Here is a 16,670-nt window from a genome sequence, read left to right as displayed (position 1 = left end):
AGGTTACTGAACCACAAGATTCTGGCACTGAGCCTCTCAGGCAGCTGGTGATAATTCCTGGGTTTCCCAAAAATATCTTTGCCCCTTCCTCCGTGTTCTCAGTCTGCAGCACATTTGGCAAACAAACTTATAAACACATTTCACTGTACTTTCTTTTCCCCTTCTAAAGAAATTCCTTTCTATACTATTAGTTTAAGGTGTCTCACATTGAACTCATTTGTGGTCTGTCTCTATGTATTATACATAAGGCATACCACTTAGGAACTCAAAATCTCCTTGGATTATTGAAATCTCTAGGTACAACATAATCTTTTGAGGCCAAAACAGATTGTGTTAACTATATCTAGAACTAAATGAAATTTTGACATAAAAGCCATTTCCAGTCTCTTAATATTTTACCATGTGTGGAAATACTTAGCAGCCACTTAAAAGAATCATAGTTATAGATAATAAGCAACTGCTTGTTTTGTCTAATTTCATTAATTAATACTGAAGCATTAGCGGAAACAGAATTACCTAGTATGAGAAATGGAAGGGCTTTGTATCATGTAAGGTACTCTATTTAGTAAAATAGTAAAAAAGACTAAGCTATTTCTTTCCCGGTTAATATAAGTATAGATATACTATAATATAAGTATAGATATGCAGCTGCGCGAGTGGTAATGGGAGCCGCTCGAGGCTCCCACGTAACACCACTGCTCCGTAGTTTGCACTGGCTTCCTGTGGTCTTTCGGGTGCGCTTCAAGATCCTGGTTACCACCTTTAAAGCGCTCCATGGCTTAGGACCCGGGTACTTACGAGACCGCCTGCTGTTACCGTATGCCTCCCATCGACCCGTACGCTCTCACAGAGAGGGCCTTCTCAGGGTGCCGTCCGCCAAACAATGTCGGCTGGCGGCTCCCAGGGGTAGGGCCTTCTCTGTGGGAGCACCGACGCTCTGGAACGAACTCCCCCCTGGCTTACGTCAAGTTCCTGATCTTCGGACCTTCCGTCGTGAGCTAAAAACATACTTATTTACTCAAGCAGGCATAAATAGTTGATTTTAAATTGGGGTTTTAGAGATTTTAAACATTTGTAAATTTTAAAAAATTTTTAAATTACCGGCCATTTATTAATAGTTTCTTTTAATTTCTTTTAATTGTATATACTCTGTATTTTATTTCGGCTGTACACCGCCCTGAGTCCTTCGGGAGAAGGGCGGTATAAAAGTTTAATAAAATAAATAAATAAATAAATAAAGATATGTTTAAAGTTGTCATTAGAAAAAAATAGAAGTAAAAGGAGATACATACCTGGGAATATACTTCTACAAAAAGTTATACTCATTGTAGTGTGCTAAGTGAAGAGACTATTCATCATGGAACAAGTCCTTTCACATAAAGAAAATTATTTTTGTTCTAAACCACGGGTCCCTGACCCCCGGGCCACAGTCCACTACCAGGCCATGACCCATTTGGAATCAGGTCATGCAAGTGGTGGGTGAGCCCATGCATGTGAAGCTCCATTTGTGTGTCCAATCACACTTGGCCAATAAAAAAATCTATTCTATTCTATTCTATTCTATTTGTGTGAGCAGCAGGCACATGCTTCTGCCTCTTGCACAGATGGAGCTGTGTAGGCGCCTGTGCTTGCCGCTCGCACCATCCCCATCCCCACCAATCCGCCAATCCAGAAAAGTTGGGGAACACTTTCTAAATACTTCTTATATAAGTGAAAATATGAACCTAATCATATCTACTGAATCAAAAACATTGAGATTTATTTGTAAAATGAATTCTAGATTAAGAATTAGCTGAGTTAAATCATAAAACACATCCCACACTTGTGTCTTGTGGCTGTCATTCAGATTTTTGATTAGATATGATACCAGGTGCTATGAAGGCTATATTGTATTATCACCAGCCTTTGAGCAGATCAAGAGGATTATACATACGTACATACAATTATTTTTCAATTACTTTATTTCAGTACCACGTCAATAAATTGTCAATCATGTCATCTGAAAATCACTTGAATAACAGTGACAAAGAAGTTGATGAAGTTGACGCTGCCCTTTCTGATTTGGAGATTACTCTGGAAGGTGGGAAGACCTCCACCATTCTGGTAAGAACTGAGAAGTAAGAGCTTAATGTTTTTCCCAAGAGGGTGAGACTAATAGTCTGGACACAAGAGAAACAGTCGAACTGCTGGTCATATACGGGCAGTTTGAGAAGAACTTAGTTCATAACCTAAAAAATAGGTTTCTCAGAATCTGTAGCATCTTTAACTGAATTAGGTAAAATCCTGCAAGTCCTTTTCATTGACTATTCCATATTGAGTTGGTAAGCTACAAGTAGTCCTCAATTTATGATTGGTCAAAGATACGATTAACCTCCTGCTTTGTTTTTGGAGTTAAATGGCCATACACAAGCATCCTCATCACATACACATGGTCACATGATTGTAGTTTGGTTCCTTGGCAAACCAATCATTTTTATGGCTGTTTGAAACACCCCATAGTCACATAAATGTAAATTGCAACATTTTCGCCAGTTTCTGGCTAAAAAGCAACCATTTGGGAAAATGGATTTGCTTAATGACCACTCTGCTTTGCTATGTTTACAACCTTTGGGGGAAAGAAAACTGTCATAACTTCAAATCTAGTCACATGATGCTTCAACTTAAAACCTCAGCATGTTACGACTGTAATTCTGGGCTGAATTGCAGTCGTAAGTCGAGGACAACCTGTACTGCACAAAATCATTGGGCATTTTCAATAGAGTAATTGAACTTACAGAAAGCAGATTGTCATGTTCCACTAGTAAGTTCTCATAATAATTTAGAGAGTGAGCATCTGGCCTACAGATGCCATAGAAGTCTCCACTTTGCATGTCTACCTGAAACATTGGTGCAGAATATGAATGCAGCGGGACTTTCTAGTTGAAGCACTGAATTGATTCTCACTTAGACCCTTCTCTTTCTTGAAGATATTTCCTGGCAAAGCAGGTAACCTGAGATGCACCTCCTTAGAATCTGCCCTGTGCAAGCATTACTGTAGTGACTGAGAACTCTGTACTAGCCATGATTTGCATAGGGCCATTAATTTCAATAGGGTTTGTAAGAAGGCTTTCCTAATTGGGGATTATGTTGTTTAGTAAACATTTAGGACGAAATGGAGACTTGTTGCCAAAGCATACATCTTTTGGGATTCGTTTATATAGTTCAGTTTCAGAGTTTGTCCTTTAAGGACACTTATGCTAAATCAGCCATGCCAAGGAATTTTAGGGTATTTTTGCCAAGCACGTCCTTGTGGACTCTCTTGGACTGTTCACAGGTCATTTGTTTTTTTTTCTTTGGAGCTGCAGCTTCTACCCCCACCACATGACAACCTTATTCTCTTGAACTTTTTTATGTACAACTGCTTACCTAAGATGAAAGAGATGTGTTTGTCCAGTTTTCTAAAATCTGTAAACAAACACCCACGACATCGGTAAATAGGCAGTGGAGTCTGTGCAGAAGTTTTAGTAAAATACGCCATCTTTCTTTCTTTTCTTAGGATATAAAGGTCTTGCCATCATTATCACTATTGTTATAAACCTGGAGGAAAACAGTGATAAACTGCTTCTAAATTGTGCCAAAAAAAATAACATGGACATATCCATGTAGCTTCAGTTTAGAAGAGATTTTGATTTGGTTAACCTGCTAAATTTTGTTATTCTAGTTTAGTCCTTTCCTTTTCCACATTTAAAGCCTTGTGCTGAGGAGACAATAGCTGAAATTGTGGCTGTCCCCAGGGGTGGCGTGGGGTAGGGAGAATCAGTGGAAGAAACTGAGGGTTCTTTTAAAGAGATTCCAAGGAAGAAAAGAAAAAAAGCCAAAATGAGTATGTTATAGTCATCTAGATCAGGGGCCTCCAACCTTGGTCGCTTTAAGACTTATGGACTTTTTTTTTTTTATTTGCATTTATATCCCGCCCTTCTCCGAAGGGCGGCTTACACTATGTCAAGGGCGGCTTACACTATGTCAAGCAATAGTCTTCATCCATTTGTATATTATATACAAAGTCAACTTATTGCCCCCAACAATCTGGGTCCTCATTTTACCTACTTATAAAGGATGGAAGGCTGAGTCAACCTTGGGCCTGGTGGGACTTGAACCTGCAATAATTGCAAGCAGCTGCTGTTAATAACAGACTGCATTAGTCTGTTGAGCTACCAGAGACCCATTCAACTCCAAGAGTCCTTCAACTCCAAGAGTCCCTGGCTGAGGAACTCTGGGAGTTGAAGTCCACAAGTCTTAAAGGGACCAAGGTTGGAGACCCCTGATCTAGATTACACCTAGATGACATGAGGGAATTTGATATCCTGCTCCTTTTATCTAGTGATGTATTTAGATAAATGAATGATATGGTGAGCTTCATTTTTTAAAAGCTTCCGATCTCTATCAATCCAATATGGTACAAGTCGGGAAGCTACCTTAACTGTGACTTTTTAAGTTTCAGTCAACATGAATCATGCTCTCATATCCCAGATTAGAGCTGTTCTTTAGAAATGCATTCATATTTGGACATATGAAGAAAGAAAAATACCATTAGCTAAGCAAAACATAGCTCTGTGTGCAGATCAGTAGAATTCCCTTTTCGGTCCAAACTTTAAAGACCACAGAATTCTGTATCTGTAGAGTTACCAAAATTGAAGGAATACTCTTGTTAGTAAAGGCAAAAGCTTCTCTTTTCTCAGCAAGGGAAAAAGAATGAGCAGAATCCCGATAGAGGAGTGGTTGAACCCAGCTGTAGATCTCAAACCACATGGCGGAATCAGATCAGTTCTTTTAAGAAAAACAATTATAAATGTAAATATAAGAATTTACATTTACATGTAATTGTAAGAATATAAATTTCAGGTGCCCAGGGGCTTAAGGATGCTCACATAAATAGCAATAGCACTTAGACTTATATACTGCTTTGCAGTGCTTTACAACCTTCTCTAAGCGGTTTACAGAGTCAGCCTATTGCCCCCAATAATTTTGGGACCTCATTTTACCCACCTCAGAAGGATGGAAGGCTGAGTCAACCTTGAGCCTGGTGATATTTGAACTTCCAAATTGTAGGCAGCAGAAGTAGCCTGCAGTACTGCACTCTAACCACTGCGCCACCGAGGCTCATCCTAGCTGTTCTCAGGGATCAACTAAGTGGACCTTATCTTTCATAGAAAACAAACTTTCAGAGAAAACAAGCTTTTGTCCATCATCTTTCATAGAAAAGCCCAGTTTGGAAAGATCCTCACCTATCAAGAAAAAAGGAGAGAGAGATTGAAACTGCTTTCATTTTCACTCTTTTCCTCTGAAGAATGAGCTCACGTATAGCCCAAAGGGCCTTCAAGGAGAACAAAGAAGTTGTTTCTGTATAGGATGCTTGCTATCCATATGAGATAAAAGCTTGATATCCAGGAGGAGGGGCCGATAATGTTGACAGGTATCCAGGACTAGAGTTATGCAGTAAGTGCTGCACTTGTGATTCCAGATTTGTAACAGCTGAGTTATATTAAAATTGTCCCAAAGTCCATATTGCTAGATCTTGGAAAAATGAAGTAAAAATAAAACTCAAGACCAGGCTAGATTAAAGTTACTGCATTCCTACTTTAGAGCACAGATAATTAGGATACCTTAGTTGCAGATTTATATATAATTAGCTGGGATTTTCATCAGAAAAAAAATGATTTATTTTTCAGTGAATAAATTGTGAATGATGGACCAGATTCTTTTAATGACTGACTCCACGTTATAAACAATCTTACATATAGCTCACAACTGCATGATAATATCATTTCATCATTTGAAGTAATGGTGATGGCGGGGATTTTTGATCCACATATCCTTTAAGTGAGCAATGTCTTAAAATATGCCTCAGAATTTTGAACATAGATTCTCTGTGCAGAAATGATAACCAAAACCTAGATAGTAAAAATGAATGTCAGCCACAGAGGAAAGTTGAGGATTCTTTCTTCCATATTTAAACTAGTTTAGAAAAACAACTAATTTATCTTTTCCAGATAATATGATTTTCTAAAAATGTAGATTTATTCCTATAATTCTTTTAAATCAAGTTTCTTCTTCCTCCTCAACCAAGAACATTGTCTTTTTGTGAAGGAACTCTGTATCCCTTTAATCAGCTAAATTGATTCTTCCAAATTGTTTGCTTCTCAGTATTCTCTTTTAAGAACCAATTTCAGATCCTGCAGATAAAATATAATGGCAGCTGTCTTGTTTACAGGGTGACATCACTTCCATCCCTGAGCTGGCAGACTACATTAAAGTGTTCAAGTAAGTACTGTCTGGAAATTTGGAAGAAACAGCACAAATCAATAAGCTTTATAATAAATAAATAGGTTATAATAAATGCATATCTCTTAGTGTCTAGAGCAAGGTTTCTCAACCTTGACAACTTTAAAATGTGTGGCTAGAGAATTCTCAGAATTGAAATCCACATTTCCTAAAATTCCCAAGTTGAAAAACATTGATTTTGCTACATAAACTTGGAGCATGTTTTCTTTAAAAAAAAGATTTAGACACTTTAAAATCTTCCCACTCCTTTCTAGAATTTTTCTTAAATTGCAGAGCTAAACCTGAAAATACATGAACTCCAAAGAGTAACTGCTGCAGAAACTGTGCTGCTTGTCTTTAATGACTAGAGAAACCTTTGCATATTGATTTAATTTACATTGTTCGGAATTTTAGAATAGAATAGAATAGAATAGAATTTTATTGGCCAAGTGTGATTGGACACACAAGGAATTTGTCTTGGTGCATATGCTCTCAGTGTACATAAAAGAAAAGATACGTTCATCAAGGTACAACATTTATAACACAATTGATGATCAATATATCAATATAAATCATAAGGATTACTTTAGGTAATCAAATAAATGGAAAATATAAAAATGCAGTCATTTGTGATTTACTTGATTCCTGTGTGTCATTTCTTGCTCCTTTGATCAATAAGGAGTAAATGTCATTTTTCAATTCCTAAAGACAGTGGTTGGGGCTGGCATTTTCCCTAGAACAGAGGTGTCCAAACTTGGCAGCTTTAAAACCTCTGGACTTCAACTCCCAGAATTCTCCATGCTGACTCGGGAATTCTACAAGTTGAAATCTTAAAGTTGCCAAGGTTGGACACCCTTGTCCTAGAAATAGAGATGATATTGCATAGTTTGAAGTGTTATTCAAGTATTTTTCCTGGATTTCATGAGCGTATAGATAGATAAATAAAAATCCAGTTAATTTGTTCTGTTTACATTGCCAGAAAAAGACAAGCTTTAGATTAACTTTGCTGCTCTTTAGTCAGGTTTCTTTTTACTTTTAAATAAGACTTTTCTTGAGGGGAAGAAAAAAGGAAGAATATTATCTTGGATCTGGACATGTGAAAACTAGAAACAGTTGTGTCTGGAATTGGGTTAATATTTTGGCAGGCTTAGCTGTGTTTCAAATGAATACCCCACTATACTACGGATATGAGATGAATTTTGGAACTGGTACAAAGACGTGTTGAATTTTGCAGAATTGACAGGAAGAACAGTTGAAAGGAAATAGCATAGAAACTATCGGTACTTTTGAGAAAAATTCCAAAATGGCTTTGTCAGCCTTGTATTTGGTACCATATAGGTAATTCTTTCTCCCTTCTGTTTTCTTTAATTAAGTAGGGAAGATATACTTGCTCTCTCATTTGTTAGTAAGCATTTCCTTTTGATAACTCCATTGCATAATTTATCACTTTTTAGAGCTGCAGTTTTAAGATAGATCTTATTTTAAGGCACTTTGAATGATGGGCTTGAGTAATGGTTTGATTTCTAATTGCTTAATGAAATGACCACCAGTTCTGGCAAGTTCTTCTCTGTTCTTAACATATTTCAGTGGGCTTTTGTAGAGATGAATCCTCTGTACCAAAGAACTTGTATTAGTTATGAAAGAGAAAGCAGCCTAAAATTCTGGTTCAGAGGAAAATCCCTGCATAAATCACATACTGAGGCACAAAATAAGTCTATTTTTCTTATAAACAATAACATTTTGCAAACTTCCTGTCCTCCAGAAAATATTTTCATACTGCTTTATCTGTCAAGGATTTCCTGTACATCTGCAATAGCATTCTAGAATGCATTGGGGACACTGTTATTTTGCTAAAATGCTGCTCTTGGGTTTTGAAGCTCAGGTGTTTAACTCATACAAGCTGGGGGGCAAAATCAGCCTATAATATGCAATTCAGTTTTGCTGTAGCTGTGTGTTGCATAGAGCAGGGGCGTCAAAACTTGTGGCCCGCAGGCCAGACGCGTCATGTGCAGGCCACACCCACCCCAGCTCTGCAAATGGGGAAAAACGTAGTGAAACGTCAAGTGACGTGGCAAATTTGGCACCCATGGCATAGAGAATCAATAATTGTAAGCAATCTGCAGTTGTATAACATTATTGTCATCCCCATGAAGACAGCCTCCTGTTTGACCTCTTGTTTCACATAATCATACTGTTTTTGATGGAGTGAGATCTTTGAAATGGAGCAGTGACCCTGGGAATCTTTACCACTTATTGGCTGGTGTACCACTTGTGGCCAATTTCAGTAATAAGATACACTAGCAATAATCACTCATGCACTTTTTGCCTCGAGACTGAACTGTAATTTGCTCTGCATGGGGCTGAAGGAGCCAGCTCATATAAATCACTTTGCACTAAGTTGAGAATTTGTGACCCTTCTGATTGTGCTAAAGACTAGTTCCCAGCAGCAGCCCCCATCTTTGTCCATATTAAGAATTGTGATTCAGCAGCAGCCAGAAGACCACAAGATTGTGTGTGGGCAAGAGATGAGAGGCTGTTGCAAATGTACCTCCATTTCATTCAGTGGTAGTAATAGTTGACTACTTTACAGGCCAAAGAAGCTGACACTAAAGGGTTATAAGCAGTATTGGTGTACCTTCAAAGACACATCTATCTCCTGTTTCAAAAGTAAAGAAGAATCTAACGGGACCCCAGCTCATCAGATGAATTTGAGAGGTAACAGAGCAAATGCGGTTTTGGTGATCTTCTCATCTCTCCACGATTGAGCTTTCATTTTAAATTTGCTTATTTTGACATTTCTCTGACTTTGCGATAAGATGCAAATATTTCCCTACATGGCATGACTCCAGGATGACTCTGCATCAATCATTCACTCGCTGAAAGGCAGGATTTCTTTCACACTAACTTCTGGGGACCCTCAGAATTAGTAGAGTCACTTTGTCTTTTGTGGCTCAACCGGGGAACTGAGGGATGAAGGGATTGAAATATTTTGTGGAGCTACATGTTCCTTCTACAAGCATAACCCCCAAAGAGGTCTGCTGATGGCTTAATGGCAAAACTAGATGTAGGATTCTTTGATTTGGCAAAATGTTTCCTATTTGCATAATGTCTGTGTTTGTTCAATGTAACATACTGTATAAAGCAGGGGTCTCCAACCTTGTCAACTTTAAGCCTGGTGGACTTCAACTTCCAGAATCCCCCAGCCAGATTGTGGGAGTTGAAGTCCACCACGCTCAAAGTTGATAAGGTTGGAGACCCCTGGTATAAAGTACAAATAAAAAGAGAGAACCAAGTAAACGACTTTAGCTAAAAAATTAGGAATGTTTTATCACCCAAAAGAACATCCTTTTTAAAATATATTTTCTTCCCTCTGCATTAGTGTGCTGAGCACACACACACGTGCCCACACAACTTTATTCAGATGGGGACAAGGAATTTATGCTGCATAGGACATTCCTCTGGCTACCAGCTCTGTTTGTATTCCACAATAAGCTATTCCAGTTTAATGGATTGTGCAATAGGCACTACTGACATTCGCTTTTAAAGCCTTCAAGGCAGAAACAGAAAGGCTGCCAGATGACTTCAGACTATAAGTATGAACTAGAGAAAAGAAGCATGGAATACCTTTTTCGGAGCTTTTTAACAAAACTGTTGATGACGGAATTTTAAAAGAATTCTGCTGGGAGAGCTGAAATAAAGCTGAAATTGTTTCCAAGAAAATGAGTTATTTTTTAAAAAAATATTGTCCTTTATAAAAGGTTGCATTAAAAATCCTATATCACTGTTCTGAACATTATGTCTCCATTATCCAGTATCCATTAATTTTCTTTGACTATTGACCATGGAGTAGCCCTCAAAAATGCTGGCTTACGTTTGGTTTAATTTCCCAAATTTAGTAGACAAACATCTAAATGAAAGAATAATAAAATGGTTTTATCTTCCCATTTATAGTTATCTGTGAAGGGTAATGTTTAGATTTAGCAGGTCCCGGTTCCAAGAATAATTTACTATACTTATGCTAACATATTAATTAATTAATAATCAGGGTACAATGTCTATGGAGATTCTTAATCATCCAGGTCATGGTTGTCCCAAAGGTGCTTTACCAAAAAAGTGGGAGAGGCCAAAATAAGAGGCCTCCTCTGCCTAGACAAGCTGGCTACTTCGAAAATGCAAGCATGGTCCTGTATGCCAAGCTCAGATCTCTCTGTCCAGATAAGCCAACTTCTCCTGAGCAGGAAAAATATGAATTTCTAGCTTAGTGGTAATGAAGGTGACAATTTAATAACTGGTGCTTGTGAACACAGGAATAATCAGCTAGATCAGGGGGCCCAACCCCGATCTGCAGCCTGTTGAGAACCAGGCCATGCAAGTGGCAGGTGAACATGTGATTGTGTGAAGCTCCATTTGCACATGAAACCATCCCCTCCCCCCCCCCACCACACCACTGCCAGTTCATGGAGCCGTAAAGGTTAGGGACCAATGACCTAGATAATACAGGAACTTTGCTTAGATTTTAGACACTTTAGAAGTGTCTAAAATCCCATTTAATTCAAATTCTGATTACATTCAAATTCCCTCTGGAAGCACTTTTGATTTCAATAGAACACATTCAGATATATATAAAGAATTCATGATCAATATAACATTTAGGTAACATTTAAGACTGCATTCAAATGAATACAGACCTGACTGATACACTTCTAATCCTACAGTATATTTGGTATCAGGAACTTCTTTTGGATCTTTAGTCTGTTACAAAGCTAATGTTTCCAATCAAGGTGAGATTTTTATGCCAATCCCATGTTATGGTGATATTATAGAAAACCTTCTATACTATGTTGCTTCAGAAATGAAAAGAACAAATATTTTTAGATATTTGTTAGATTTTGGTGGATGTCTGTGCTGATCAAGGAAAATTTTTGATACTTTGATGGGTAAATATAGATTTGGATTATAAAAAGTTTTCAAATTATCAATTTGGGGCAATTTATCAACTAAGCATTAAGAGTCATTTGTGAAATGGGCAGCTACATACTGTAAATTTGATTGAACAAATACACACAAAAATGTATATTCAGGCAATAGAGATTTGATAATGCTGTTTTTTATTAAAACAAATAGCACTAGGTTAATAGGTAGGTATGTTTTTTTCTTAATTAAAATGAAATGGTTGGAAGATATTCAAGGCTAAAAGGAGAAATAGCCTCAAATCTACCCATATGTGCCTTTTGTCCCATCCTTATCTTTATGAAATACATAATATTTACATCTTCTTTTATTATAGGGTGTGAAGTAACTCCTGACGTCAACATATCTGGCCAGAAATTTAACATAAAGCTTCTGATTCCTGTTGCTGAAGGCATGAATGAAATTTGGCTCCGTTGTGATAATGTAAGTTTATATGAAATGTCAACCAAAGTCGATTGGATGTAGCTGATTGTGCAGCAAGATCCTTGGAGACACAATAAAATATGCCAAAGAGTCCATCCCAACAAGTGCTTCTTTTTCTTTTACACTGCAGGAAAAACAATATGCACATTGGATGGCAGCATGCCGGCTAGCCTCCAAGGGTAAAACCATGGCAGACAGTTCATATAATTTGGAAGTCCAGAACATCTTGTCTTTTCTGAAAATGCAGCATCTGAACCCAGATCCACAGATAATTACTGAGCAGATCACAACAGACATTAATCCAGAATGCTTGGTTTCTCCAAGATACCTGAAGAAGTATAAGAACAAGCAGGTACATATTTGGAATTACATTTTACTGAACCTTTTCTATGAAAAGTGAATGTGCAGGTATACAGAGCCTTGTGGATGAATGGGGGGAGTCCAAAGCAAATAAAGGCCTAGGAACTGAAAAGAATTTGCACTCGCTTTGAAGGTTAAGATCCTTCACCTGTGCATCTTTCTAGTCTCACTATTGTCTGTGGAAATGCTAGGTGGAATTAGTAGTCAATGATGCCTTTTGCCAGGTTTGGTTTGTATTTCAGCTAGGGACTATGATCCCTCCAGAAGTCATGCACATCCTAGTTACCTTCTGACTATTATAACACAATCTGGTTGGGATACCTTTGGACATGGCTTGATATCTTCGTTTGTTAAGGAATGTGATGTCTTACATTTTTTGCTGGAACATTAATTATATTAATATGTACTAGCTACACTAGCAGTACATTTTGGAGTTTAATTTAAAGTATTAGTTTTGTTCTTTGAATTTTGCGACAAATTATTTGTGAATCATTTGTGCTTTAAGATCACATTCTGAAGATGTGCTTATTTACTTAATTGTTGAGGGTTCCAGAACTGAACCATATCTAAGGGGATTTCTCCATTTCAGGACACTTCTAAGAGGACTTTTTAAAAAAACCTAATTTGTTAGCTCTTCCTTTTGACAGAAACACAATTTGCTTTTGTATCCTTGAAAGTTTAATTATGGTTTATTTTTTAAAAGGTGCATTTTTAATTTCTGAAATTACTTTGCATTGTTTTCATATGGTAAGTCCTTTGAAAAGAGCCTGGCCTTAATAAACGGCTAGTAAATATATTAAAAGAATGAAATGAATGCTATCAAAATGGCATCCCTCTTGTCTTCGGAGTTTTGAGCTATAAACACACGTTGCAACCATTATACAATGATTATTGATTATTTCCTTGCTGTTTTAGAGTTTTTATAATCCTATTGGGGTAAGAGTCCTTTATGGGTTACTGTGAATTCAGGCACTTTTTACATTGATCTTCCTACTGTGGTGTGAATAGGATCAAGTCGGAGGTGGAGGGCACTTTGGGACTCTGGTTGCACCTTCAGTCTGGTATTGTGTTGGTTTTTAAATACCTTTTGGTCATGAACCCATTGCTTATTTCATCCATAGAACAATTTAGTTAGCATGATGAAACAGGATAAAGCATTAGGCGAAAACTGGCCTCAAGGAGCACAGCAGCCAGTTTAGGGTGATCATTACATGGTAGCAAGAAGAAGATGCAAGCAATTGCAACTCTTTCCTGCCCTCCTGGAGTTTTGCAATCCAAATCCATTGATCCCAAAACTAAAATGACTTGCTGGGCCTGCTCTATCACTAAGAGATTGTCCCAATCTGCCACTGCTTCAGGTTTTTTTCCCTGAGAGTGCTGAGTATTTTCCTGAGGGTTGAGTATTCGCAAGCCACGGGAACTAGAGAAGGGCTGCTCCCTCAAAAACAGCCACTGAGTCTTTAACTGAAGAGCAGCGTTGGAATGGGCAGGGTGGGTTTGGAAGTTTGTCTGGAGGCCTAGGAAGTTTGAATTAACACTGTAAATTTGAAAAAAAAATTGCTTTGCTTTTTTAATACATTTCCTAGTAACTCATAGACGTATATTAAAATCAAGCTAATTGATTTGGCTGAATTTTCAATTTTAACAGAAACACAGAATGGGTTAGAACAGTGTTTCTAAACCTCAGCAACTTTAAGATATATGAACTTCAATTCCCAGAATTCCCCAGATGGCATTCTTTAAGTGCATATATCTTAAAAGTTGCTGAGTCTGAGAAACACCGGGCTATAAGATATCTTGGAGATAATCTGTTCCAATCCCTTCCGAGCAGAGGAATCCACAGCATCCCTGACAGGCTACCATCCAGCCTCTATTTAAAGTCCCCCTCCCAACAAAGGAGCACCCATCACCTCCTTATACAGTCTGTCCGTTGTCAAATTCTCCTTACTGTTAGAAAATGCTTCCTGATGTTCAACCAAAATCTACCTGCTTGTAATTTAAACCTATTATTTTTCATCTGGTCTGAAAAAATTCTGAACAATTCTGCTCTGATCCTCACAACATCCCTTCTTTTTTGGTTCAAGCTGGTTCACAAAACATTTCCATATACAGTACAAGACAGTTTTTCAGGGTTCTTTAACATGAAGCACAAAATTGTCATGTGCCAGGTGACTTTCTTGCTCTGTTTGAAATCTTCATATCTGTTCCAGGTATGAGAATTATGTTTTACCGAATTGGTAAAGATCAATGTTTGGGGGCAAAAAAATCAATGAAAGGCAGTTGATATACTTACTCAATGAAAAATCAGTGATAAAAGTCAATATACTAGACTACAGTTTTTTCCTCTGCTCTTCCAAATACAATTTTGCTGATGAAGTCTTAAGGAATCTTTCTTCTCCAGCTTCTTTCCTACTTGTGGAATAACTCATTGTGAGCAGCTTTGCTTCTGTCATAGTTCGGTAGCATACTCAACCCTCAGGAAAATACTCAGCACTTTATTTATTTTTTACATTTTTGAACTGCCCATTTGCCTCGGAGCAGGACATTAAGCACAATTTGAAATTTGAATAATAAATTAAATGCAAAATCATGTGAGATTCCACAGTCTCATCCTGAGATTATATAAGTATCTTCAGCTATAAGATTTGACCATCTTGTAAGAGATTTGGAGAACGGCCTGAAAAGGTTGTCAAATGTGAACTTGGATCGATTATTTGAAGAATAAAGTGAATAGTTCTCCTTGGGATTCTTTTTCCCTCAGACTTCTTTATGACCTAATTCACTAACTTGCTGACTGACGTTATTCTAACAGTTACATTTTTTATTTATGATACGAAATTCTCATATCAGTATGTGATACAGTACTTGAATTTTTAAAAAGAAATGGAACCATCTAACCAAAAGTAAAAACGTAATTAAATGTTACACCATTAGATGTAGGCCTTTTTCATTTACAAATCATTATCCATCAGGGTAGCCAGCATGGTGACATAAAATATATTAAAGAACTTACAGTTGTGCTTCTTTTTCAAATCATTGCCAGGTACCATTGCAGGTTCAGAAACACAATAAAGAAAATGAAACAAAAAAAAAAAAAGATTTAGGCGTTAAAACAAAAACCTAGTGGAATAAGTGGACTGGGTTTAATTCAGCTCAGTTCGTAATAATTTCCTGAAAATAATCATGTTGTTGTCTTGAATACAATATTGCCAACATATTGTCTTGAATACAATAAGTTTCACTTCTTACAAAATGGTTTTACTGGTTTTTATAGTGTGTTCCCTGCAAGGACCAATCTGATTTACACACTAAGATATGTGTGTATTACTGCGGCAGTTATACATGTATTTTGTGTCTGTGTGCATGTGCGGGAATATTTAATATGAAGTGTTTATTTACCTCCTTTAAGAAAACCTAGGGGGTTGTGCCAAGGCACTATTATTCCCGCACATACACTTGGCATGTGGGCAGTGTGATGGTATGAAGGAAATCTGCTTTTGTGGAATTTGTAGAATGCAGGGAATGTTCAGAAGCAAGAGACAATGTTGTTGCTTCCAGACTAGCAGTCCACTGATGTAAAAATATACGGACCAATAAAAGATGAGCCATTTTTAATGTGCTTTGGCCTATTCTGAGCCAAGAAACTTCTCTATTGTTTCTACTGTAATCTGAATACAGGCAATCCTCAGCCCATGACACACAATGGAGCCCAAAATTTCTGTTGCTAACCGAGACATTTGTTAAGTGAGTTTTGCCCCATTGTGTGACCTTTCTTGCCACAGCTGTTAAGTGAATCACTGCAGTTTTTTAAAGCAGGGGTCTCCAACCTTGTCAACTTTAAGACTTGTGGACTTCAACTCCCAGAGTTCCTCAGCCAGCTCTGGGAGTTGAAGTCCACAAGTTTTAAAGTTGACAAGGTTGGAGACCCCTGCTTTAAAGTGAATTAAGTGATCATTAAGGAACTCTGGTTTCCCCCATTGACTTTGCTTGTCAGAAGCCAGCTGGGAAATGATGTCACATGACTCTGGGACAGTGCAACTATCATAAATACAGTACATGCGTGTTGATAGGCACCCAAAATTTGAATTTTATGCTACAACAGTTGTAAGTGTAAAAAAACGGTCATAAGTAACTTTTTCTGTGCTGTTGTAACTTCAAATTGTCACTAAACGAATGCTAATAAGTCAAGAACTACTTGTAACAAATATGATTCTTATATACAGCAAATAAAAGCTATAACATAATTGTTTGCATTCAGTTTCTCTCTGACTTCCCACTTTCAATCAATTTAGGGGTTATTGTCCATAATAAAGTATGTCTCTTCATAACTTTTGTTATTTCCCCTCCCTCTTTTTTGGTATAGTACTGTCATTATATTGTACTTGATGCTTCATGTAATTGTTAACAGGACTCTGTAGCCCAGTGCTACAAAACTTTCAGTGTCTCTTCCTGCAACTGACTCACATGGCTACTTTTTGGAAATGCTTAGAGGTTGTACTTTGATTATGGAATATTTTTTTGTCTGGATTTTGGTTCATCTAAGAAAGTGTGTTATATTAAGGAGGAAATAACCGATAATTCAACTGAAATTTATTTTCTTCTGATTTGAGGGCAGT

At 37.4% G+C, this 16,670-nt stretch overlaps 1 protein-coding gene across 8 annotated transcripts in view; it reads left to right on the top strand.

Annotated features, from left to right (window-relative positions):
• FERMT2 (FERM domain containing kindlin 2) overlaps window positions 1-16,670 on the top strand; it is a 76,998-nt gene that overhangs the window by 52,685 nt on the left and 7,643 nt on the right. For all 8 annotated transcript variants that reach the window (XM_058163084.1, XM_058163081.1, XM_058163086.1 and 5 more), the window contains 5 exons: window positions 1,969-2,103; window positions 6,251-6,300; window positions 8,891-9,015; window positions 11,588-11,694; window positions 11,825-12,046. In XM_058163084.1, coding sequence (XP_058019067.1) covers window positions 1,969-2,103; window positions 6,251-6,300; window positions 8,891-9,015; window positions 11,588-11,694; window positions 11,825-12,046 — 639 coding nt within the window. The remainder of the gene's footprint in view (window positions 1-1,968; window positions 2,104-6,250; window positions 6,301-8,890; window positions 9,016-11,587; window positions 11,695-11,824; window positions 12,047-16,670) is intronic.

Source organism: Ahaetulla prasina, chromosome 1 (genome assembly GCF_028640845.1).
Source record: "Ahaetulla prasina isolate Xishuangbanna chromosome 1, ASM2864084v1, whole genome shotgun sequence".
In the NCBI taxonomy this organism is placed as follows: domain Eukaryota; kingdom Metazoa; phylum Chordata; class Lepidosauria; order Squamata; family Colubridae; genus Ahaetulla; species Ahaetulla prasina.
This window is presented reverse-complemented; position numbering and strand designations above follow the sequence as displayed.